The sequence below is a fragment of the Chelonia mydas genome, chromosome 5 (genome assembly GCF_015237465.2).
Source record: "Chelonia mydas isolate rCheMyd1 chromosome 5, rCheMyd1.pri.v2, whole genome shotgun sequence".
Taxonomy (NCBI): domain Eukaryota; kingdom Metazoa; phylum Chordata; order Testudines; family Cheloniidae; genus Chelonia; species Chelonia mydas.
This window is the reverse complement of record NC_051245.2, coordinates 80,192,407-80,219,518: the sequence shown is the minus strand read 5'-3', so window position 1 is coordinate 80,219,518 and position 27,112 is coordinate 80,192,407. Positions and strand designations below refer to the sequence as shown.

Genomic DNA, 27,112 nt, shown 5'->3' with positions numbered 1-27,112 from the left:
TGAAATTAATTTTAGTAAGTAGTGTTTGTGAGTGTCTGAAAATTCATATTTCAGCTTAAAAATAAAGTACTGAAACAATGCAACAATGACATTCCATTGATAAAATATATTACAAAAAGCAGAATTAGCTTTAAACAAAAATGGTGCAAATGTGAAAACATATTTTGGCTTGGTTAAGTTAGAGATTTTTCACTCTTCATAGGGATAAATACCTTTTCCCCACACACAAGCAAGCTGCTGATCTACACAAATAACTATTTAATTAGGCAAATGCATATGTGTATTCTCCCCATCCCCAAAATATTCATACTGTATATAGAAAAAACCTATTTTTCTGATGCTAATCAGAATAAAGAGTAACTGTAATGGACTCTTTCAAACGTCTATTAATCTCCTTTCTAAAACTGTTATATCTTCAGTATAATTATATTTTATTTCAGGTGTGCACAGTAAATAGGGGCATATAGATGATCAAATCTGTTTATTTGAAAACCTGAGACACTACTGATAGGGAAAATCTAAAAATTATTCACTAGTACATTTTATATTTTCCCTTTATGTTAAACGTAAATGACACTCAATTATATATTGCCAGTCAAAATAGTGTTTTGGTGTTGAGGCTGGTAATTTATGTTAAAATATTCAAAAATGACCCTACAGTTATTATATAGTTTGTATAAGGTTCACAGAACTGGATAGTGTTCATATTACATTTTTTTCTGTAGTGAAATTCATTTGTATAGTGACATTGATTTATTTATATTCTGAACTGTTGTGAGAAACCAATAAAGACATGCTAAAGCTATGAAGTGTATTTGCATATACAGTGATAAAACTATCCCTATTGTATACTATGCTAATGTTATATTAATAACAGTTATTCCCAGAAATATCTAGTTATATACTGTCTTTCCTAAAATTTACAAATTAAAATGATTCATCTCATATTTAAAAGTAATGTGTGTGCAATTTTTCAGAAGCAATTTCCAAAATTTAATCACAATAAATTAATTGCTGCACTACTTCCATTAGTTACAGTAGGAAAATCAGTGGTCATACCTTTCCAGTGTCACAGTCTGTTCCATCCATTGGTGGATCCAGTTTAGTTCTGCACTCCTTCTCACCTTCCACTTTACACCACAACCCAGTGCAAATAACATGCTGAAAAACAAACATACATTGCTAAGGACAGAGGACTTAAATGACTGTATATATGTAGTCCATTAATTTCATCAGGAAGTTGCTGGTTTGGTGGCACTGAAGTATATGCAGAGTTAAACATCAACAAAAATTGTGGAGATAGTATGCAGCAAATCCTGGATGCACTCCCCTTGGGCATGGACACAGTGGAACAAGTCCAGTTGTGCTATTGGAGTGGGGGACAGATTCCAGGAGCCAGTGTCCAGAGTCACAACCCTTGAATGTTGTCAGACTGATACAGGTAGGGCTTTGCCAGGCAAGGTGGATCTACCACTATATTGATCAATTGACTTAGAGGTAACTATAGATGGTGTGCTACAGCCACAGTCTGAAATGAGGACTCTGTTTTCACCCACCAGCGCATAGCTCAGCTACTTGACCTATGGGCTGGAGCCCCATAGTGCATATGGACAAAAAACAGGTAGGTAAAAGGGGGAATAGTGATATACTTCTTTCTCCACAAAACTCAAAGCTTCTTAAGAATTAAGAGAGCTAATACTTTATTCCATTATTATTTTACCACTCATTCAAGCATGGAAAGAAAGAAAACTAGCACTGTCATTAGAAATGAAAGTATGCCTTAGAAATCAGTGAAGTGTTAGGTTGTGTGTGTGTATATATATATATAACTTGTCAATTATGTTCACTAGAGGGCTTGGAGAATGAAGTATAATAGACTTTACTTAAAGGTGTAAAACTGAAAAGCTAAATGTGTGGGGCAACCAAGTTAGTAAGCACATTTAAATAGTTTTTCCTGCTATTGTAAAATTAATCTAATACTTCCTAGTTTGAATCATTTTAGAACACCACAGAATCTACTGCAGTGACAATCTCAAAGAATAATCTATTTTGGTAGCTCTCCAACAAACCAGAATATGCCAGGAAGTCTTCACAGATGAAAATAAAAAAGAATTTTTAGGTTAAGTAAAATTTATTTTCCTATTGAATATCCCACATGGGTCAATAGGGCATTCAGCTCATAAATACTTATGTCAATTTTAATTTTAGCTTTGCAGTTCACCCTTAAATTAAATATGAATTTTCTAACACAGTCGAGACTGAAGTGAGTTTTCAAAACCCAAGTGAATATTTGTAAAACTTCTGCTATTGCTTGAATAATATAGAAAACATTTATTCAGACACTGTTAGGCTCCCTGATGACTTCCTCAAATGTTCCCTGTTCACTCCATCCCAATGGTTCCTGCTTCCTGATGTACTTCCATTCCTTCATAATCCTCTCTCCCTTGGAAGCAATTCAATACTCAACTGAATCTTGCATTCACATAGAATGGATATCAAATAAGATAACAAGGCAAATTATAATGGTTTTTCACTAAGGGGTCATAAAATGTTAAATGTTATAGATGGAAAGAACAGTTGGTCCTTCAGTCCATCCTCTAGCTTCAGGAGAGGACAGTTTTTATTTTTCCCTGAAAGGAAGTCCAGCCATGAACATTGCTGCCTATTGTAATTCCTCAATCACTCCCGGAAGCCTCTTCTATTTGTCCCTACAGAGAAATTACAAGGCTGCCTTATCCTCAAGAGAGAGGAATCAAGTTCAGAATTGTAACTTCCTTCCCCCTCTCCCTATTTTGTCCCCCCCCTTACCTGGAAACCAGATGAAAGCGAACAGGGCCAGCTGTGGCTGGATCACTGCCTGAGGGTTATTGCTTGTGCAATCTGATGCCCACAAAATATGGACAGTGCAGGGGCAAGAAGGATCAGGAGACACAGGGGGATAAAAGAAACAGATCAGCACCAGGTTCTCAGAATCCAGAGCCACCAGAAGACAAGATGTGCTCTGTCTGTCTCAAATTCTTTATTATGCTTGCAAAATTGAATAATAGTTTCTGGTCTTTGATATGATGCATGAAAAATGTGTTTATATTATGTTTTCTAAATGAAATGATACCCTGAAAAAACCTCATTGTAAGGGAAATATCATTTAATAAATGTTTGTATCTGGGCCAGGGCATAGGAGTACCTGCAAATGTCAATGTGTGTCTAGTATGTAAAGATGTCCGTAGTAATATCTTACAAAATGAAGAGACTTATGTCAGTAGGTCAGAGAATTGTACAGAAACAAAGGTCAGGATGACAATGACCCAAATTCATCCCTGGTGTATTGCCAATGGACTTACACCTAGGAAGAAACTGACCTAATAAGACATCATATGTTTATAAATAACTCATAAAAACTCTAAAAGAATGTTAGAGCTGGCCCTAGCCTAAATACTTATCCATCTTACAATGTAATTTGTTTTATGGTTTAAGGTCCAAAGAGAAAACCTACCTTTGCATTTCTAAAACTAAGTTTTAAGCAAGCTTTTTTTTAAGCTCATAACTGTAAGGGAAGCACTAAAGTTAGGAACAAGCATTCCAGGCCAATTCCTGAAGACTATGCCGATAAGGCAGCCATCAGGCCTTCTGCTGTTATAGTCCTATCCCAAGTAAGAAATGGGAGAAAAGGGAATAGTGAGCTCAGTTCAACCTCACTGGAGCACGGATATAGGTAAACTGACAATAACAATGAAATCAAAACAAGACTTCCTATACCGTTCATAGCTCAGAGAAGAGCCTTATTTGTATTTTATATCCTGGATCCACATACCTAAATGACTACATTGGAGGAAACAGTTCTCCAAGATTTCAAGACACAAAATCCAAAGTCCTTCCCTTTTAGAGAATCTTCTATCCCTTTTAACTTTCAGCTTGTAACCAAAGAACTTCAAATACATAGGAATGCAAAGCTGGCTGACATTGACCATAAATCATAAAAGATTGACTTCCAATCATAAAAGATGTATAACCACATTTACATAGGTCTTTTTGGTGCCTAAATATGCAGATGGGTTTCTAGTTACAAAAATACCTAAGCAGCTTGTAAGTCAATGGCAGTTAGGTGCCTATCCAGTTTAGATGCTTTTTAAAATCTCACTTGATGTCTACCTGCCTCTAGGCACCTAAATACCTTTGTAAATAGCCTGTGGCCCTTAACCCCCACCACCTAAACTTATCTTAGAGAGAGGATGTAACCAATTTAGATGGCCATTGCACCTATAATCAACTCCTAGGTTCACTCCCTTCCTATTCACTACATTTTTTATAAGAGGTAAACAAATTACTAAGCACATTTACATTAGAGAAAAAGAACACACACACACACAAAAGTTTGATGTATTCTAACTGGGAATTAGGATACATTAAGATGACTCTAATATTTAACTCTACCTTTGGGCCTTTATCAAAGGCCCTTATGAACTGACCAACCCAAGAACACATAGGCCTCCAATAATGCCTAATATTGGCAGAATTGTCAATTGTCTCTCTTGCCCACTAAGCTTCACCAAAGATGTCAGGTGATCTCCTGTTATTAAAGCCACATAGATGGCTTTTTTAGCTCTATGCCTGTTTTCAGCTACCAAGACCAGTCTCTCATCAACCACTTCTTTAGAAACTGGCCCAGATTTTAAATCAAACAAATTCTCTCTTATTCTTACCTACTTATTAAAAGGTAGGTAGAGTATTAGTGCCTTTGGCAGCCACACTAGAAAATCATTTGGTTTCATATACAGATTTCTTTAAATTTGATTTAGAAAATCAAAGTTGTTTTTAAAATGCACAAACCCACACAATTATGTGATGGTATTATAAACATTTTAATAGATCTGAATACCAAAAATACATTGGTCATTCTGAATTTAGCTGACAGAAATGTTAAAACAAGTTGGTAATGTTGCATCTCCTAATGTATCGATACCTAAATTCCATGCAAGTTACAAGAGTAGTCTCACTAACTTCAGCTCAAGCATCTTTTAAAGGGAAATCATGCCTCACCAATCTACTAGAATTCTTTGAGGGGGTCAACAAGCCTGTGGACAAGGGGGATCCAGTGAATATAGTGTATTTAGATTTTCAGAAAGCCTTTGACAAAGTCCCTCCCCAAAGGCTCTTAAGCAAAGTAAGCTGTCATGGGATAAGAGGGAAGGTTCTCTCATGGATTGGTAACTGGTTAAAAGATAGGAAACAAAGGGTAGGAATAAATGGTCAGTTTTAAGAATGGAGAGAGGTAAATAGTGGTGTCCACCAGGGGTCTGTACTGGGACCAGTCCTATTCAACATATTCATAAATGATCTGGAAAAAGTATAAACAGTGAGGTGCCAAAATTTGCAGATGATATAAAACTAACTCAAGATAGTTAAGTCCCAGGCAGAGTGCAAAGAGCTACAGAAGGATCTCTCAAAACCGAATGACTGGGCAACAAAATGGCAGATGAAATTCAATGTTGATAAATGCAAAGTAATGCACATTGGAAAACATAATCCCAAGTTTCAGAGTAGCAGCCATATATAAAATGATGGGGTTTGAATTAGCTGTTACTACACAAGGAAGAAATCTTGGAGTCATTGTGGATAGTTCTCAGAAAACATCCACTCAATGTGCAGCGGCAGTCAAAAAAGTGAACAGAATGTTGGGAATCATTAAGAAAGGGATAGATAATAAGACAGAAAATATCATATTGCCTCTATATAAATCCATGGTACGCCCACATCTTGAATACTGCATACAGATGTGGTCGCCCCATCTCAAAAAAGATATATTGGATTTGGAAAAGGTTCAGAAAAGAGCAACAAAATTATTAGGGGTATGGAACAGCTGCTGTATGAGGAAAGGTTAATAAGACTGGGACTTTTCAGCTTGGAAAAGAGACGACTAAGGGGGAATATGATAGAGGTCTATACAATCATGACTGGTGTGGAGAAAGTAAATAAGGAAGTGTTATTTACTCCTTCTCATAACACAAGAACTAGGGGCCTCCAGATGAAATTAATAGGCAGCAGGTTTAAAACAACAAAAGGAAGTATTTTTTTCACACAATACACAGTCAACCTGTGGAACTCCTTGCCAGAGGATGTTGTGAATGCCAAGACTATAACAGTGTTCAAAAAAGAACTAGATAAATTCATGGAGGATAGGTTCATCAATGGTGTCCCTAGCCTCTGTTTGCCAGAAGATGAGAATGAGCAACAGGGAATGGATCACTTGATTGATTCCCTGTTCTGTTCATTCCCTCTCAGGCACCTGTCATTGGCTACTATCAGAAGAGAGACTACTGGGCTAGATGGACCTTTGGTCTGACCAAGTACAGCCATTCTTATGTTCTTATCTTCTTAGACCTCCACCCCTCCAGACAAATTTACAAGCAGTGGGGTAGTGATGAGCTGGGTTGGGTTTGATGGGGTTTCCCCTTGAACAATACTAGGGGTTCCCTGGCCCATCCGAACCAATTGTAACCTATTTAGTGTCAGGTTGTATCACAGATTACTACTCTGGCTCTAACTGGCTGGGAGGGAGCTTTACTGTCCCCCTTCCATTTTTTAAGGCTGAGCTGTGGGAGGAGCAAAACACTATTCAGACTCTCTTCCTACTCACAGCAGGATTTCCCCTCCCACCTATGCTCTGGGGGGTGGCGGGGGGCGGTTAGCAGGGGAAGAGCCTAGGAAAAGCAGTCGGTCCTTTTCTTGGAATATTGTATGTGTGCTAATGACCAAATTGGATGTTGTTATGTGGACTAACCATTGCATTTTCTTTTCTGTTTGGGCTATGCCAGAATTTCATATTTCAGTATGTCATGTTGCAACTTTGGGGTCCTAAGGAGTCTTTACAGTGGCATGAATTTATCTGGGCAGGGATGGTAGAGAGGGCATATGGCTCCCAAAATTGTGATTCTTTGTTGTTGGGGCTAAGAGACTCACCCACAAAACTTTGCTGAGGTCTGACTCAGTGATGGTTCTAATCCTCTTGATGGGGGAAGTGTGGGCCTGGGTGAGCTGGACAGTTTATCAGATGAGATAGCTGTTTGACCTAGGGATCCATCAGTTAGGACAAAGGGTGGCTTAGCATGATTGGCCTGAAAGGATCCAGCCACCTTCTCCTTCAAGGATTATATTACACCCTCCCACCCCTTTCATTTATGTCATTTATGTTTATTTAACAAAGCTGCACCCTCCTATAGCAAAATTATCCATAGTTTATGAAATGTCTTTTTTGGGGATCCACTGGGCAATAACTGCACTGATAGGATGAGTAGGATACAGCTTACAACTGCTTTCAGTAGGATACCAATTTATGTACTTGGCTCTTGAAAAGGCCTAGAAAACTGACCTCTCCATTACATTAAAACCTATCCATTTGAATTATCTTTTGGTGTCTGGCCTTATTTTACCTGAGTTAACACAAAGGTCATTTTTTATTGTTCATCAAACAATCTTGATGATGCATAGATTACATCATGCTAATCTCACAATTTGAAGCAAACTGTAAGTATATAAGAATATACTTCCATACTTATGTGCACTTGCTATGACTGCAGATTAGTATTTATTTATTAATTTATTTATATTTATATTAATATTTATTAATTTATTTATATTTATTTATTAATCAGTGAAGTCCATGCTGTACATCAGACTATAACCCGAAGAGAAACAACACCTTCAGAGATTAAGAGGAAACAGATAATTTAGGATCTTTTCAAATGGTGACAGTGATGGTGTAATATTGACTCAGGTAACATAGAGGACTAATAGCACAGAGAAAACGAGGCACATAATAGAGGATTTGTGGATACACATATGAGATATTATGTGTGAAATATTTGATATACAAGCCTAAGAGACATACAAAAAAAACACTACAACAAAAAGGCAAACTGATTTTTTTTAACTGAGCTAAAGTCTGTTAATATCTTCTGGAAGAATGCATCTAACCTAAAGTCTATAGCATGGATACACATGGTCTGTTCAACCCATAAGGAATTAGGTGTGACATTGAAAAAGTGTAAATATTGTGCTTGTTTTAAAATATTTAATATCTTCATTAGCTACTTTGTAGGTGCTTCAGAAGCTATTTAACTACTTCACATGGTTTACTAGCTGCACTGGAAATAATTAGCTATGTTTATTTAATTCCCTGCAGTATTTCATGATTTCCTAGCATCATTATACATTTCATTAATAATTTACAAATTATTTTTAATGTAATTTTGATATCTAAACTGTACATTTTTAGCTATTTTTGCTTTTGTTTTTGCATACAATAAACATAAAGAAAGTATTCAGCACATCACACAGAATGAAAACTCTTTGACAACAATATGCTTTAGACTTTCTCAGGTGACAGAGTTCTTTTGGTTAAATAAATCCTGATATTTCCTGCTGACATTTGATTGAAGTATGTAAGTTGAAAGAACAATCAGGATTAAAGTTTTACACTGGAAAGTTTGTGTGTCAGACCATCTTTCCTAACGCTTCAGGACATATGGTCTACTCTGCACAAAAGTGAAAGGTTTACTCATATTTACAGTTGCACTTTTATCACTGAAGTAATGCAGTTAGAATTTTTAAAAACAAAAATCTAAGACTTTTCTGACATTTTAGGATTTTTGCATGTGAGGGGGCAAATCATGAAAAACAGCTGAACACTTCACTGGGAACTTTAAGTGCTGCCAGTTAAACCATCATTGCAAGGGAGGCTAATAGAAAGCTGGAGTTCAGCAACAACACTGTAGTGAAACACAAACCAGAGCACTGAACTTTGAGTCAGAACTTCACTCTTCTGGGGGTGAAACTCTCTCTTTTCCCCAACTTGGACAGTTAAGTTATGATTACAATGTTTAGTTCTAACACAGTATGTTCCCTCTCTGGTACATCGTTATCACAGTACAAGAGAAGTTAAAATTATTTGGACTAACAATGAGAAATAAGATTTATCTGAGGATATAAAATAATACTGGTGACACTTGATTTTTATAAACTATACATTAATTTCCTATTTATATAGTGCAATAGCAATGTACAACAAAAAAGCGATGCCAAACTAAACAGAGATTTCCCCTTTCAAAAGGACTTATGAGGCATCCATTCTAACAGCAAAACCTTGCATATTACAAAACGAACAAGATAACAAATATAGAAACAGTGTGGCAGGGGTCACTGTGACTGGAACATTTCACAGAACAGTTGGCTTTTCTGGAGGTTTTTGAAGGAAAAACGAGTGAGGGATATTTGTGTATGTCAAGTGGAATGCCATTCCAGTCATATGAACAGCTGGGAAGAAGGAGAAAAGTTGGGACTATGCAAGAAAGACAAAAAGAGAAGCTAAGAGTGATGCTTGTGCAGAGTGGAGACAGTGGGAAAAGTAGTGGTGGAGGTAAGGACAGATATGTAGACAGAAATATAATATTTCCATAACTTTTGCTCTTTTCATCATGATCTTTCCCTTGGACTTTCTTAAAAGTTGCCATGCTATATAACCACTCTATTCATTCTCTATAAAGATCACAGCTGTGTTATGACAAGAATTGTTTTAGTAAAGTTGACTAGATAGCATTCACATCCTGGACTTTAATCTTCAAGGCCAATATTTTGCAGTTCTACAATTGTACTCAATTATCAGGTTCTACTCATGAGCCATTATCTTGCTTTCTGTTATTCAAAAGAATGGTAGGAACTAATTGATTCTTACTTGAAGCACAGTGGGCATAAAAGCAAACTTGGCAGTTTTACAAGATAATCACAGTGACAGTATAAATCTTACACTGAAAAATACACAAACACTTTGTTCTTGAAAGGCTTTAGGCTACTCTTCTCAGACTACATAAATTACAGTCTTCAACTTAAAGCACGTTCACAGGGTTAAAAAAAAAACTTCAACATAAAGATTAGGCACCATTCAAGGAACAGGAATGTGGGCCAACTTAGTAGCTCCCAGAGATAACTCTGCAGGGGTAGGTATTGTTAGTACTCTGCCGTGGCACGTATTGTAGGCAAGCGACCGGCTGAGGGGAAGTACGTGGAATCTCTCCCTTGTCTCACAGGATTATCAGAGAGATTGTGTACTGGAACCTTGGCGATGAGGGAGATGTGATTGGTATCTCTAATATTACCATATGGTGTGATTACAGATAGTCTTACAAGTTCTGCTTAATCAAATGTATGGACAGTCAGATCTTAGAAGAAATGCATTGTTAGTTGTGGTTCAGTTCTTTTTAGCAGCTGCACATGTCACTAGTAACATTTATTCCCAGCCTGACAGACTAAATTTATTTAACTTGACTATATACTTTCACAAATAAAAAAACCCTAGAACAAAAGAAACATGGGGCATTCAAAACTAAATATCAGAAATTAATAGAGGACAAGTCCAGGAAAGTAAGTACCCTATTTTCAAGAAGATAGTCAAATTAGCATCAGGATAATAATCTTGACTTAATTGTTGGTGTTCCTGAAAATAGCAAGGAACACTAAAGGAGCGCTAAAGACACCCTGAGAGACAGCTTGGCAAAGCATCTTGGGGATTATATGCAACTTGCAGGTGATTAATTGGCTGTCTAACTTCACCGGGTTTCATTAGTATAACATTCCTGATTTACTTACCCACAGTAGAGGCACAGGGAAATTAGGAGGGTACAAAGGTATCATGCAATTGCACATACATATATTTGACAGTCCGGCCCATAAATTGTAGTTTAATGAGCGATAATGAGAGTTTTTGTACTGGCTGCAGAAAGAAATGGAAAAGAAAAAATTTCCTTCACAGACCCCTTGGAAAGGAGCAACTACAGACAGGCCCACAGTGGATCATGACAAAATCTGGTATTTTAACTGCTTCCATGGATGGGAGGGTGGGTGCTGCTCCACCTTTTCCTGCACCAACATGAACATATGTAGTCCCCCTTCTCTTCTGGCCACCTGTGGGTGTAGGGGAAAGCATGGAACAGCATCCCCACACTGATCTGGTATGAAGCTGCTGTAGCAAGTAACACTCTGGCTCCCTAGCCCATAATGGGGCAATACCCCTTTTCCAAGAAGCCAGACAATGGCCCCATCACTTAATGTGTGGTGAGGTCATTTACTTCAGAGGGTCCATGACTTCACTGGATGTATTTTTCTATTTTTATACTGAAATCAGCATGCTAATGGTGCACATTAAAGCTCCAATCCAGCACCACTATAGCAGGGCCTAAACAATAAATAAAACATGCCCATATTGACTTTCACATGCAACGCATAAAACCAGTTACAAATCAGTAATTCTTTCTTTCATGATGTCCCTGAAAAAATAACTCTCTGTTCTAAAGTAAACAACAATCCTTACCTGCATTTCTTGACAAAATGAAGCCATTGGTCCAAAGAGAATCTGACACTGTTCATCTGCAGTGTACGTCATTCCTGGCAGTTTGGAGGGAATAATCACAGAATTGAGGCTTTGGGGATTTGTATGTAGCAAACAGTTACTGGCCTTTGACCTGCCAATATGCAGAAATTCATAAAATGTTGAATAATATTAATAAAGGTTGGCTATTTTGTTGACATAGAACATATGCAATTGCTATAAAAAAGGATTAACAGATCTTAAGCAGCATTTTGCTGACATTTAGATCTGTTAATTTAACCAAGTTCTTTCTTTTGCTGTTGTATATTTACAGAAAGGCAAAACAGTTTATGGATTACAAACAGCTATAAGGATTTCAGGAAAATACTTTGAAAACATTTTAGTGTACATATTACATAATTTAATTGCTTAAAAATTATATGGCTTTTAATAAATATTTATGGAGCTCACTTTTTTCACCCATACTTTAAATATGTCAGTGTTTTTCAAGTCCCAAGATTTCAGTTAGCACTGTTTTCGCACAAAATTAAAGAAAAAGGGAGATGAAAATACATGGACCTCCATTAGAGTTGAGTTCTAAATGGACACATCTACAGATTGTCCTTGAATCTCAATCATTCCAGTACCAACTCCAATACAGACCTTTAAAGGACTACTCAGTTGTAAGTAGTAAATTGTCAGTAGGCATATCTATCAGTTCAAGAGGGTTATTCTTGAGGGTTATTCCTTATACAATGCATGGGTACAATGTAGGTGTCCTATTTTGGTATGGTTCCATGTATCATATTCTCAACTAGATAACTCATAAAATATTTCTATTAAAATAAAATTATTTCCTCATCTTGTTTGTTATTGAATGACAACATAGGACATGATGTAATCTATTATGTGCAAAATAGAAAACAATACAGATATCATTTTAAACACACAATCTTCCTAACATGTATTTTTGCCCCATATCTTTGCTAATGTATTTTCTTTAGTTGATAAGGTGGCTTTTTGGTGGTTAATATTATTAACAGTATTAATTAATTATTAATATTAACAGCTATTATTAACAATATTTCCTTTTTAACCTCATACAGAAGCTCGTAGAAAGTATTAAGTATTTGGCATACCTGAAACTTAGATCAAAAGTCAAAAATTACTTTAAGCAATGCTATTTCTTGACTTAATTACCTGAGGAATCTTTCTAGATCTTCTCTGCTGCACCGGGACCATGAAACATCACCAAGATTCTGTCCTTTAATCCATTCTCCAGACATGATGTGGAGACCATCTGCACAGGATGGGTGATCATTGTCATGATTTATTCCCATGCTGAATTTTGAAAGTATTAAAAAATAAAAATTATTTTAAGAAAACAGCATAATAAATGGTTTTCAAAATGGTTAAGAACATAAGAATGGCCATACTGGGTCAAACCAAGGGTCCATCTAGCTCAGTATCCTGTCTTCCGACAGTGGCCAATGCCACGTGCTTCAAAGGGAATGAACAGAACAGGCAATCACTGAATGATCCATCCTCTGACATTCACTCTCAGTTTCTGAGGCTAAGGGCACCCAGACCATCATGACTAATAGCCATTGATGGACTTATCCTCCATAAACATACCTAATTCTATTTTGAACCCATTTATACTTTTGGCCTCCACAAACAACAACTGCATTTCTCCCACTAATGAATGAGAAGACCATTGTGAGCTTACATAACAAAGCCAGTGAATCTCAGTGTAATTCTGCATTGAACTTGTTTTCATTACACATTTGTTTGTTTATTGTTGACGACTTGCATTTAGCTAACTAATAGGTAAGATGTATTGTTAAAATATTCTGAGCAGTAGTTTTATGTATACTTACAATTTCAAAAATTCAGAGTTTTGGCTGCAGTACCTTTTATTTCAAATAATAGCAATGGAATGACTCAAGGGAACTACATCGAAAGGACAAAGCACCCACACGGTAAAAGGTGGTGAATGCTCCCACAGGACACTGCCATGTAGGAGTCATAAAATTCTGCTACAAAATCTACTTGTGGCTGCCACTTCCAATTTGCTCAGTTGCTGCTTTTGAAGATTCCCTGTTACTTGAAAAAAAACTATTTGATTGTAGGCAATAGTCAGGTGAGTTTTTTAAGTGAAAAATGGCACTTTAAAACCTTCAAAAGTAGCTATGTGGATACACACAGAGCTCCTATGTGAAAAGTAAAAAAAACAGTATCAGCCGCTTTTGACTATTTAAAAGTCACTATAAGGATACTCTTCAGAGCAGGGCATACAGAGTGGCTGCTGGGATTTTGCAGCTTCTATCTTCTTAAGATAGCCTTGTAGTTTGTAGTGTAGCAAAGCAAAACTCTGTGGGTGATACCACTACATAAGCACTACTCTTTCTGTGCTGGCCCCTTACGCTCATCATGTATATTAATTTACGTTGGCTATCTTGGTCATTTCTCATGAATAGTCCTTGCTTTCAGCCAAAGAATTGTAGAATAAATGTATCAATGCAATTTTTCCTGCATGAAAAGTCAGTTACCGCTAGACCAGTACTCAGTGCTGATATCACATGCCTCCCTACCATCCTTTGTTCACTTTGACATCAAAATGTAAACAACAAAAAACAAAAACACCACACAATCCTGGCAACTTTCCCTCATTGCCAAACTGTGCCCCACACAAAGCTAGTCAGCCAAATATCAGTAACTCTCGGTCAAATTTTATGCGAGGTACCACAGCTCATGTTGCATTGTACTTATTCATGAAAGGAATTTAATTCCTCAATAAGGCACGGCTGTGTAGGACTCTATTGGGCCTGCCAGGGTGCTCAACAGAAGTGCTGCCGCTGCGGCTCGTGTGGAGCCCCTCACTGGAACGGGCACGCTACACAGTTCGGAACGCTGAGGCAGCTGTCTGTGCATGGATCTTCAGGGAGAATTTTTTGAATGGTGGATAGAATTGGGGTGAAGACACATTTATTTCACACTCATTTCAGTTTCTCACTTTTTCTGAGCTGGATAGTACACCACTACAAAAGTGCTTCCACACTCAAACTCCATTGATGTGAACCCTGGCTAGTTAAGTCTCTGGATTGACTGAACTCTTTCATGTCCCCACACACCCAGTGCCACATTTTCCCATTTATCAAAAACTTTGATAAATTCCTCCATAATCTCTGGGTAAACCTTCCCTCTGTCTGAACAATGGAAGAAGGCAAGTTGATTGGACGACTGGAGCTGACAAAAAAAAAAGTGCTATACTGCAGCAAACGTCAGTAAAAAGGTACAAAGATCACACATAGGAGTTGCCCATATGGACATTCAATAACATGACTACAGAGCTTAAAGGTATATTCTGTTGAAAAGAAACTCCACAGCAGAAAATGCCGTAGAGAATAAAGTGAATCTGTTAGAGTTTAAGACGTGAAACACAAATTTGTCCTGGGAAGTGACCAAACAATTTTAAGGGCATAATGCTGCAAGGATGGACACAGAACATGCCATCTCTTCATACAGAACCCAAAGAAATAAGATTTCAACAGCCTTTTTGTAACTAATAAGCATCTGCAATTGTTTGGTATACAGTCAAAAGTAAAAACGTAACAGAGAGATTATTTTTTATGATACCGTGGTTCAAAGGTGATTAAGATCTATGAGTGGGGTATAGGCAGGAATAAAGAAGTAGTAGTTTTCCTTTGAGGCTGATGGGTCCACTGTGGGTTGTTAGTTTGCTTCTGAGAAATTATTCTCTCTAAACATACTCCACTAGTTCAGTTTAATGTCATTGTGACAGAGGATTCAACTATTTTCTGATGTATCTAATTAGAGAAAGGATGTGCTCAGTGTTACCATAACTTGTTTGTTATGGATAGATATATCTAAAAATATCATGTATATTGACATACTGAATTGGGCAAGTATGTACTTTCAATATGCATAAACTGGAGGAAACCGTATTTTAATTTCACCCTAGTTTAGAAGATGATGGGTCAAAACTGGATAAGAAAAAGAATTAACAGGATTCACTAAATGATTAGGTATTTACATGGAAAATGAGAACATCCACCATTACCTTAACTAGGATAAAAAATATAAGAGAGATAGACCCTCACATTCCAGAGCAAAGCCAACCACTGACTGATGATCAGGTTTAGGAAGAAAATTGCTCCATGGGCACATTATTCCATAACTCTCTACTACAGGGTTTCCTGCATCTTCCTGTGAAGTACCTAGGACTGGCCACTGTTAAGAGGCATGATACTATACTAGATGGCACAAAAGTATATCTCAGCATATAAATTTTTGTGTTTGTGTGTTCCTGAAAAACAGCTTCATTTCCAAGATACTACTTTAGGTACCAAGGGGTGTTACACATTGTAATGCCAAACAAGCAGAAAACAAAGAGATCATTCCCAGAAGGAGAAGGAAAATGAAAATTTGGAAGAGGCGAATTTGTATACTGACAACCCATCCTTACCACTCCCTTCTTGTATTTGTGTGGTAGATTAGAGCCATATTGGGCTATAATTATCAATGACCATCATTACATTGGGGGGGATCATGGTTATGATGAAACCTTTAAATTTTGAGAGGAAAAAAACTGATTCCTGTATTTCTTTAAAAGGCAAGAAATCCACCCTGGTGGGAGTTTACTCATGGCCTTAAGTGACAGGAAGGCAGCCTAGCTAGATGATAGTTGTAGCACTATTTTACAGTACTATGATGTTCCAGGGTGCAATCCAGATCGGTGAGAGGCTGTGTCACACTTTCCCTGCAACTTGGGGTGCCTTGCAATGCTTTGCTGCTGTAGCTCCCACCTGGGCTGCTCACAAACAGCCTTCCAGTATGCAGGTCACACCCTCAATGTCTGTGTGTAACCACAGCTCTGGTCGAGCAACTCTGACCCCAATAGCCTGTCAGCAAACACCAGCCACACTCTGCTTTCTAGCAACCTCGATTTCTATTTGCAGGGTGACCTCAGCGCACTCCCAGTCTCAAATTTTGCCCCCAAAAACGTGTGTTCTGCACTGTCCAGCCCTCTCCTGGACAGTTCAGATATAATTAGGTCAATTGTCCCTCTAAGGGGCCCAATATACAACAGCATGGCACTCTAAATGGAGTTACCCACACAATTCACAACATGACTAGTTTTGATTAAAGAATAAAACAAATTTATTTACCTACAAAGAAAGAGCTTTTAAGTGAGAACAAGTATAAGACATTAAAGTCAGAAATGGTTACAAGAGAAATAAAGATAAAACATTTTCTAAACTTAACAAACTAGACTTGGTTCAAAGTGATCTTACCATAGGTTCCTAGTAACATCGCTGACCAAGTTTCAGGTCAGGATCTGCTCCCAAAGTCCAAAGGCTGTTTCTTTTGTCTTCTTAGGTGGAAAAAGAGAGAGATAACCTGGGTGTTTTTGCCCTAATTTTAATAGTTCTATCACCCTTTGAAATTTTGAGGGTTACCACTTGTTAAAGTTTGCCCAAACAGTAAAGAAGGCAGCATAGTGTCTGGTAGTTAAAGAGGCTGCACACTGTTTCTTCTCACCTCTGTTTGCTAAAATGCAGATTTTTCTTGTCTCCTGCCTTCCGCCTCTCGTTGTCCGAGGACCCTGTTTACAACTTATATGTAAACTGAGGTGAACACACATTCATTTGTTTAAGACCTGCTTGACCAGTCCTGCCTAATTGGGGTTACGTTGGTTTGGATATGTGCTACCACTATTATTCAGGGGAAATTCATAATTTTACATATAATGTTGCGACACACATTTCATCATGATATTATTGACCAGTGAGTTATTAGTTTGTAAATGATACCTCACAAGGCATATTTTGTACAAAGATTATTATACTGGTGTGGAGAGTGTGAATACAGGCATGCCTTCCATCACAACTACCCCAGCTCAGTCCAAACCATTCTTCATTTTTCTGGTTTAATCTGGGTCTGCCTTACTCACACTCAAAACTACTAGCATTTAAAAACTAGGTTTCAGAGTAACAGCCGTGTTAGTCTGTATTCGCAAAAAGAAAAGGAGGACTTGTGGCACCTTAGAGACTAACCAATTTATTTGAGCATGAGCTTTCGTGAGCCACAGCTCACTTCATCGGATGCATACTGTGGAAATTGCAGAAGACATTATATACACAGACACCATGAAACAATACCTCCTCCCACCCCACTTTCCTGCTGGTAATAGCTTATCTAAAGTGATCATCAAGTTGGGCCATTTCCAGCACAAATCCAGGTTTTCTCACCCTCCGCCCCCCCACAGACAAACTCACTCTCTTGCTGGTAATAGCCCATCCAAAGTGACCACTGTCTTCACAATGTGTATGATAATCAAGGTGGGCCATTTCCTGCAGAAATCCAGGTTCTCTCACCCCCTCACCCCCCTCCAAAAACCACACACACAAACTCACTCTCCTGCTGGTAATAGCCTATCCAAAGTGACCACTCTCCTTACAACCTGCATGAAAATCAAAGTGGGCCATTTCCAGCACAAATCCAGGTTTTCTCACTCCCCCACCCCCATACACACAAAAACTCACTCTCCTGCTGGTAATAGCTCATCCGAAGTGACCACTCCCCCTACAATGTGCATGATAATCAAGGTGGGCCATTTCCAGCACAAATCCAGGTTTTCTCACCCTCCCCCCCCCCCCCCCCCAAACTCACTCTCCTGCTGGCAATAGCTCATCCAAACTGACCACCCTCCCCACACTGTGCATGACAATCAAGGTGGGCCACTTCCAGCATAAATCCAAGTTTAACCAGAACAGTCTGGGGGGGGGGAGGAAAAAACAAGGGGAAATAGGCTACCTTGCATAATGACTTAGCCACTCCCAGTCTCTATTTAAGCCTAAATTAATAGTATCCAATTTGCAAATGAATTCCAATTCAGCAGTTTCTCGCTGGACTCTGGATTTGAAGTTTTTTTGTTGTAAGATAGCGACCTTCATGTCTCTGATTGCGTGACCAGAGAGATTGAAGTGTTCTCCGACTGGTTTATGAATGTTATAATTCTTGACATCTGATTTGTGTCCATTTATTCTTTTACGTAGAGACTGTCCAGTTTGACCAATGTACATATATATATAATGTATAATAATAATAATAATGTATAATAAATAATATATATAATGTATAATATATAATATATATAATGTCTTCTGCAATTTCCACAGTATGCATCCGATGAAGTGAGCTGTGGCTCACGAAAGCTCATGCTCAAATAAATTGGTTAGTCTCTAAGGTGCCACAAGTCCTCCTTTTCTTTTTATTTAAAAACTAATGTCGCTTCTCCTGGAAATAGTTGAATAAAGCCCCACACTGCATCTCCCTTCCTAAAGTCTGGTTCACTGATACACAAAATATCTCCAAACTCTTCCATCAGGTTTCTCACTGGCCCAGACTGTTCCAAAACATTCTCAGCCTTGGTTCACCTGTCATTTGAACTCTCCATAGAGGCCCACCATAGGCCTGGCCCTTCTTCAATCTCTTTTCTCCCTACTGGAGAGAGATCCAGCTCTCTCAAGAGTTCTTCGTACCCCTTTCACCAGCATGCATTGCTTCAGTCTACAGTTCCCACATGCTCTGGGAACCTCCAGACCCAGAATGCCTCTGTCCTGGGCAGAAACAGGGCTAAGAAGCACCTGAAAACCATCTTAAAGGGTTAGATTGCCCTGTTCAAAATCACAGCAAAGGTAGAATTTCCTGTTAGTGAAACTTGCAACTGTCAGCTCTAGGACTGCCTCTTTATTCACCCAGATGGGCAACACAGTACATTAGTCAAACCTACCAGATACCCTGTGATGCTTTGGAGGGTTCATCAAGACCAGTTAAGGGTTGTGTTACCACCTGACCTCTAACCCTGGGTACATCTGTGCTGTGCAACTTTGGCTCAGAGCCCCTGACAGCAGAATGATCTCACTTTAGTTTCCACCAGCCTGGATGCTCCTTGCAGGGGGACACCAACAATCTCTCCTGTCCTGAGTTTTTCCAAAACCATCTCCTCTGCAGTGCTCAGTGCCTTTCTCACTGTATCACTCAAAAAAACCTTAACAAGTTTGTGGCTCCTGTAAAGAGACAGTACACAGCATCAGCCTATTAGTTTGGCTGAGGATTTTACTTTTCAGTTTAAAACACTGCACTGAGATGGCTGTGTAATAAAACTAAATTAAGTTAGCTAACAGAGAACAGATATTTAAGTGATACCAAGTAGAGGGAATTGGGATAGAAATGGTTACAAACAAGCAAAAGCAAAATACGCTTCGAAGACAGAAATCTAACTTAACAAACCAGAGCCTTTTGTTAGAGTAGTTTTCTCACCATAGTTGTTTTTCCAGTACAGCTGGCCAGTCCTTAGCCAGAATCCAACATAGAGCTCTAAGCGGCTGGTTTCTGTGTCTCTTCAGGTGAAGGATGCCAAAATGGTGCTCTCGCTCTCTCCTAACATCCTCAAACTGTATCACTGTTTTCAATGTCAGAAAGCCCTCCTGGGGGCTCAGCTTGCTGTGTCCACCAGGGATCTGACACCACATTAATTTTGGCAGTCTCCTCTGCCATCACTTGCTAGTTTGATGGCTTTACCTTTTACGTAAATGTCCTTCCAAGGTCTCTCTTTGCTCAATTTACATTGAAGACACATTCAAACAGATGGAAGCACATTCCTTTGTCTGTTGCAGAGTGCCTTAAGCCCTACCCACCAAACACATTATAAGACCATATTTCCAGCACATATTTATAGCTTTTCATATCTCACCCACCTCACATGGATCACACCATAATATTAATGACCAGTATGTATACATTGCCTTACATGACACCTCTTAGATACAGATTATGACAACAGTGAGTTGGGATACACTGACATGGTCAGACCAGCTAAGACTCTCTGCTAGATACCAGGGAGTCCTTTGCTCTGTGACATTGGGTGCTGTTATGCTCATACAGCCACTCATAGAATAATACATCAAGGCATGGATGTGTGGTAAAACAGAGGTAGATAAACGTATGCCTTTCTTGTGATTCACTAATCAACAAAAAAGCAGTTTGTTATCAATAGAATACATCTCATTCAAAATGTTTATCTGAACAAAGCTCTAAACATTCATCAAGATGTCAATTCCAAGATTATATGGGTAATCAAAAATATTAAGAACACATGGAAATCTGATGAGCATTCAGATGGACTATTTTCAATATGCAATAACGTCTGCTACTGATGCTCAGAGACCACAAATCAAATGATATTTCTTTATCAATTATTATATTAAATAATTCTTCTGAAAAGTGGTAGAAATTCCTAAATTAGAGCAAAAAGTACACAAACATTTGCCAGAAGGTTACAATGAAAAATATTTACTTAGTTTTAAATGTCACCCTACATGCACTAAATTCATTTGATGAGTTAACATGCTATACACTATAATAACACATATCATCACAACACATTCCTTGTAATCAAAGCCAAATGAGTCACATCAAATTACCATTTGAGGTGATTCTTTGGCCTTTAATGTCAATCTGTTTTGTACTGTCTCTGTGATTTACTTTTGTTTCCTGAAGATATGGGACCATGAGCACATTTAACTGTGCTCTGTTACAGAAAGGCCAAATAATAGCTATAAATATTAAAATATTTGAATAAAATGATTCCATAAAAGACTCAAAGAAAGCTGATCCTGGTGGGGCCAAATCAAAGTTAAACTTCTGACATGAATGTAAGAGGACAGGAAATAAAGGAGATGACAGAATTATTTGTTCACTGTTACTTTTTCAGCCTGGGCAAAGAGGAAGAGATTTCCTTTTGGAGCGCAGAAGAATTCAAAAAATGCCTGACTTTCAACACTTCAAAGATATGGAAGACATCAGAACACTGTTTACAGTAGAGTGTTGCTCCATGAAAGAATTTTTGTTTTGTTTTGTACACAGGCCCAGACAGCTTTAACCTATACAGACAAAAGAGCTCCTGCTGCTAAAGATTATCATCATTGATCAACCAGATAGTGTAATAGACAGAGTTGTAGACAACTTTTTTTTGTGGGGGAGGCAAGGAACATGGGTTAAAAAAATAATGATATAATAGCTGTTGAATATTATTTTATACTATCTGATTATTGTAGTAGGGACAGTCCCCTGATAATTGAGACTGTTCTCCTCAGGCCAGGAGTGGTACGGTCCTCTCTGGTCTCAGCAACTTGAAGTCCCTCTCTTTGCCCCAGGGTATCAACTGACTCTTGGGGCTGAGTTGAGGATCTCTCATTCAGTAGCCTCTGGCTCCTTTCTTCCCTGGCTGGGAAGTGGTTCTGCAAACTGGGGCTCTTCTTCTTGTGAAGGGGAATTCTGGGTGCCTGGGTCAGGCTCACTTGTCCATGCTACTCCCACTCCTTCTGAAGCCAGGCTGGATATTCTTCTTGTCTCCTGAAAGCTATTGATACTTTTTCTCTGTGTGAATGAGGATTTCTGCTCACTTCTATCTAGGGAGTCCTGGGATACCAGGTACCAGCAGATACCACTCTGCTGAGACTGACTCCCAGGGCTCCCTGATTGGCTCTTCTTGTCTTTCCTCCCGCACCCCCAACCCCTCACTCCACAGGGTATTCTAGGTGCTCTTTTTATAAAAGGAGGGAGAAGGTCAGATATCATAGAGTCCATTACTTTTTGGCTGTCCTTTATCATGCCTGGGAGTCAAATGGCTTCCAGTTGCCACCTTATTTTTTTTTCCTTGTAGGAGTCTCTTGGTGAGAGAGGAACACAGGGAATTATGTAAGTACAACAATTATGTAAGTCCATTGTTTTTCAGTGTAATCAATGGATCAGGTGTAGGCTGTTCCCTTTTTTCAATCTGTCACATTTCTGCACTGGTCCACAAAGCATGCAATGACTATATAAAACTAAGGGTCCAACTAAATGATTCAGTTTGCCAGAGAGTATTGTGTGTGTTTTTAATTCTGCAGTCCTTTTTTACTATAAGCCAGTCTTACAAGGTGTTTGCATTTCTCAGACACCTCACCAACCACAGCTTCAGTCTTCCTCTGTGTGTAACTTTGAAAAAGGCCATTTCTGATCATCTTGATTTGATGATTTCCAATGGCTCCTTTATTCTGAAGTTATTGATAATGGACATTGTTTCTACTGTTGTACAGTTTTTAGGCACAAAATACTTTTGACTAAGTACACAGATGAAGCTTTCATACAGTCTGTATTCTCAAATTGGAAAAAGGCTTGAGACTAAATTTAGAGGCCTCAAGCTTCTTTGTATCATCATGACTCAGTTGATATTCTTGAAAAGACCGCACAGAATGTTGTGACATACTAAGATTTCAGTACTCTGAGAAGAAAGAAGAAAATAGGAAGATCCTAATGCAAACACGAAATAGTACATGTTATCTTGCTAGACAAGGACTTGTACCACAAAGCCATTATACTGAACAAGCTGAAAATATGCCTTTAAGTAGACAGGTTAGCAGCACCTTTATTTAGTTGCTTTGTTTGCAGGCAGAATATGATCATGGTATTTCCAAGTAGATGAAAAAGAATCAAGACAAAAAAATCAAATTCCGATTATTCAAAAAGAGATAATGGAAATCATTGTTCTTAAAATCATGATGGATATTTCTGAGAAAATTTCTGGACAGTAGTATACAAATATGGTAGATGAAACAGACTTCAAAAAGAGCTTGTAGTTTTATATCTGCGATAGATGGATGACAACATGAATGTTCATGATGAATTCATTGGGCTGTACAATGTAGCCAATGAAGGTTATCATGTCAGTAACCAAAGATATATTATTACTTCTAAATATGAGGATCAACAACTGTCACAGACAATGTTATGATGATTCCATTAGTATGGCAGGCTAAATATCATTTGTAACATGCAGAGTACAACAGGTGGAACCACAAGCACCTGGTTCATTGCTATGGGCATGCTTTGAATTTGGAATGCCAGGATGCTCTTAAGAATAATGCTATCCTAAGAGATACTCTTGAAATTGTTTACAAAATCACAAAATTAATTTTAAAAAGTCACCCAAATGAGATGTTATATTTCAGGACATATATTCAGTATATCACCAGGCATCTCTGGCCTCTGTTCAACAAGATGGACTCTCTGAAGCCAATGCTTCTACACAGTTTCTGAGAACAACCTTTCATTGTGTGCAACTTGAGAGGTTGCAAATAATGCAAAGCAAGATCCTGAAAGTAGAGCTCAAATTTGTAACATGGCTGTTCAAAATGAAAAATATTTACTTCCTCTTTGGTATTGAATTAAGTCAAACATTCCTAAACACAGTAGACAATCTGTCCAAAACTCTGCAAAGGTTGTACACATGAGCCACAGAAGGCCAATCTCATATGAAAATAACACAGTCAGACTTCAGCCCATCCAATCAGATGAAAGCTAGAACTTATTCTGGGAGCAAATCCATGAAAAAAGTTTTGTGTTGATAGTCAGAATACCTGAAATTTCAAGGAAGAGAAAAGTTCCCTAGAAAAAGCAATCAGGGACAGGATAAGCCAGGTACCTAAATTCAATAAAGGAATTTTATAAATACATCTACTTCTCAGTAATTGATTTTACAATGCCCAGTATGTAATTAAGGTGTGAACAGAAAGGCTACAAAATTATTTAAAATCTTGAAACTCTCATAGCAACTCCAAATGTGAAAGAAACATTCAAGACATGCTTGCTATGTATGATTCTGATTGCAATCATGAAGGACTGATTAGGCAGCTTCATCTGCTGCAAGCCATCTGTCAGCTTACAGAAAGATAGTTGAAATCAGTTCTCTCAGCCAACCCAAATGCCAACTGTTTTCAAAAGTAGTTGAAAATGATTTTAGTGGTACCAGCAATCAATGCTGTAAGTGAGCATTGTTTCAGTGCTCTATGATGTATTAAAATATGGCTTTGAGCCACAATGAGACAATGCCAGCTCAACTGGTGTATGTTTTTACATGTACAAAAGGACAAAACTGATGACTTACAGCTTACAGATGTTGCAGAAGAATTCATGTAAAGAAACCCAGGGTGAAGATCATTGTTTGGAACTTTTTCAGATTTGTAAGTCATTCTTTTTACTCATGCTTTAAAAAGTAATGCTTTAATAAGTGGTTTTGTACCGTGACTAAATTTCTCCATATTTAATAAACTGAGATAAATGAGCTTCTGTTCTAAACTCTGTGTTTCCTTTATTTATTAATACAATCCGTACTTTTTGGGGGGGGGGATTACAGCCCCCCCTCCCCAAACATCCAGATTGTCTCTGCCCGTGACAGATGACCTGTTTGAGAGGTAGGAGCTATTCTAGCTCAAGGGTGATTGTCTCTGCCCTGCACTGCAACTCATTGGCTAGAATCCAAAGTACTCAAAGGCTATACTTCACCTCCTGCTGATAAGACCACTTTCCTTTCCATCTGTTGGAGAGCTTTTTTAAAGCTTTCTTGACACTTCAGGGCCATATTTAATTTAAAACTTCCTCGAGAGAGTCCATCTACATTCTCAAAAAGAAAAGGAGTACTTGTGGCACCTTAGAGACTAACAAATTTATTTGAGCATAAGCTTTCGTGAGCTACAGCTCACTTCATCGGATGCATTCTGATTGTCAGGTGAGGACACTCTGTTCGTACAAATACTACCGTTGAGCCAAATCTTAAATAACAAACCTTGACAAAATGTACCAAGTTCAGATTCAGATAACTATTTGAATATTCCAGTTTTTATTCTTTTATTCTACATCTAGTGCATGTAGTATTGTACTAGAGTATCCATTAAAGATATGCTGTTCAAATATATGAAAAAAAATCAGATATACCACAAATTTGGGCAGGTGATATTAAAAGAAAAGAAAAACAAGAGAAACGGACAATTAAAAAATGTCACAGAAATATTACCTGAAACAAAATTCTGTCCCTTTATTCCCCTTAGCACATATATCAGAAGGAATCTTCTGGTATGATTTCCCATATATAGCAATTGGGATAGGAGAAACCACATAGCTGTACACTGTGGGGAGACTAAGGGAGAGACCACAGAAGGTCTAATACTGCCTCACTGTTTTGCTGACTGGCCAGGGAATGGATTGTGACTACAGATAGATCCTGGTGAAAATCAAAATTTGCATTTTGTGGGAATTTTTGACATTCTGAAATTTTTTTGTGTTCCTTATCTGAACAAAAACAAGTATTTTCAAAGTTTCACACAAAATAATAAGTTCAAAAATTTTCCAATTTCAAAATTTTATATTGGAAAAATATCATTTCAGAATATATTTTTGTTTAGAAATTTTTTTTATTTTAATATTTTTGATTATTTATACAGGATTTTGTGACATGTCAGTAGTAGTCACCAATACTATGACATAATATAATAGTCAAAATATTCTATTTACAGTATATATTATTTTTCTATTTTATTTTTAAGATCATTAAGGGTAACTATTACTGAGTGTGGATTGAGTACTTATTTTCTAGATCAAAATGCCTCCAGTTTGTGCTACAATGAAATAACACTTTGACACTTCGACAGTTTGATCTAGAAAATAAATTAAGTACTCACAATAGATTCAGAAAGGGACTTGGGTGTTGTGATGCTGAGTGTTACAATGCCTATCTTTTAAGGCACCTAGAAAATCATTAGCATTCACAGAGCCTGGTTTTGATGCCTTGGCTCCCTGTACAATGAATAGAGAGAGACAGGCATCCTAGGAATGGGATTAACAAAAGCTAGAATGCTGAGCTGGGAGCTATCTGAGCTGGGCAATAGGAGATGCCAAGGGGATGGATGTGTGCCAAGTCCCACCCCTTTCAAGGAGTTAGGTGCCAATACAGGGTGCCTGATCTGGTAAGCATTCTCAGAAGCCTCCTAACTCCACACCAAACAGCAGGACCTCCTGTGACGTTGATCTGGAGGGAGGTGTCAGCCCAGTGGTTAGGGTACTCACCTAAGATGTAGAAGACCCCCAGTTCAAGTCCTCTTCTCTACTTGATGAGAAAAAGGGATTTGAAGAAGGAGCCATCACTTCTCAGATGAGTGGCCTAATCACTGAGCTCTGGGATATTCTGATATGGGGTTCTCTTAATCTCTCCTGTTGAAGCTGGTCCACTTTGCAAACATAATTAAAGAATCCTTTAATACAGATACAGGCTGAAAATAACTCTATAGCCCAGCAGTTAGCACACTCACCTAGGAGGCAGAAGACCCAGGATCCATTCCCTCCATGCCAATGAGTCTTTAATTATTTATCCATAGTGGAACAGTGTCAAGGGGAGAGCCTGAGAGAGACCCTATATGAGAATATCCCATAGCCCAGTGGTTAGAGCATCCCCTAAGATGTAGTAGATCTCTGTTCAAATCCCTCTTCTCATCAGGCAGAGGTAGGATGTGAATCAGAGGGCTCCCATAGCCCAGGTGAATACCCTAACAACTGGGCTAAAAGTTATGAGGGAGCTATTACACTGTCTAGAGTGATTGACAGCCGTGAGTGCCAACCTCAGGGCAGACTGTCAAAAAAGCAGGGCAGACACCCCAAACTGGTGGCATTTCACCAACCCAGAAACAAATGTGAACTCTGAAGCACTCTAATAGTTTGACCATGGAGTCTCAGGCAGTCCCCCTGGGCATGCTCTATCTTGCCACCCGGGCAAACTGGACTTAGTGATAGTTGGTTGTTGTACACCAAAGATCAGAAAAGATTCAGGTTGCTTCCATTCCCAAGAGAGAAGTCACT

General features: G+C 38.2%; 1 protein-coding gene across 1 annotated transcript in view; it reads right to left on the bottom strand.

The window, feature by feature from the left end:
- Positions 1-27,112, bottom strand: part of ADAMTS19 (ADAM metallopeptidase with thrombospondin type 1 motif 19) — a 274,323-nt gene that overhangs the window by 86,258 nt on the left and 160,953 nt on the right. The window contains exons 9-11 of the mRNA XM_007056790.4: positions 12,557-12,697; positions 11,360-11,510; positions 1,060-1,161 (exon numbers count right to left, since the gene is read on the bottom strand). Of these exons, the coding sequence (XP_007056852.3) occupies positions 1,060-1,161; positions 11,360-11,510; positions 12,557-12,697 (394 nt within the window). The remainder of the gene's footprint in view (positions 1-1,059; positions 1,162-11,359; positions 11,511-12,556; positions 12,698-27,112) is intronic.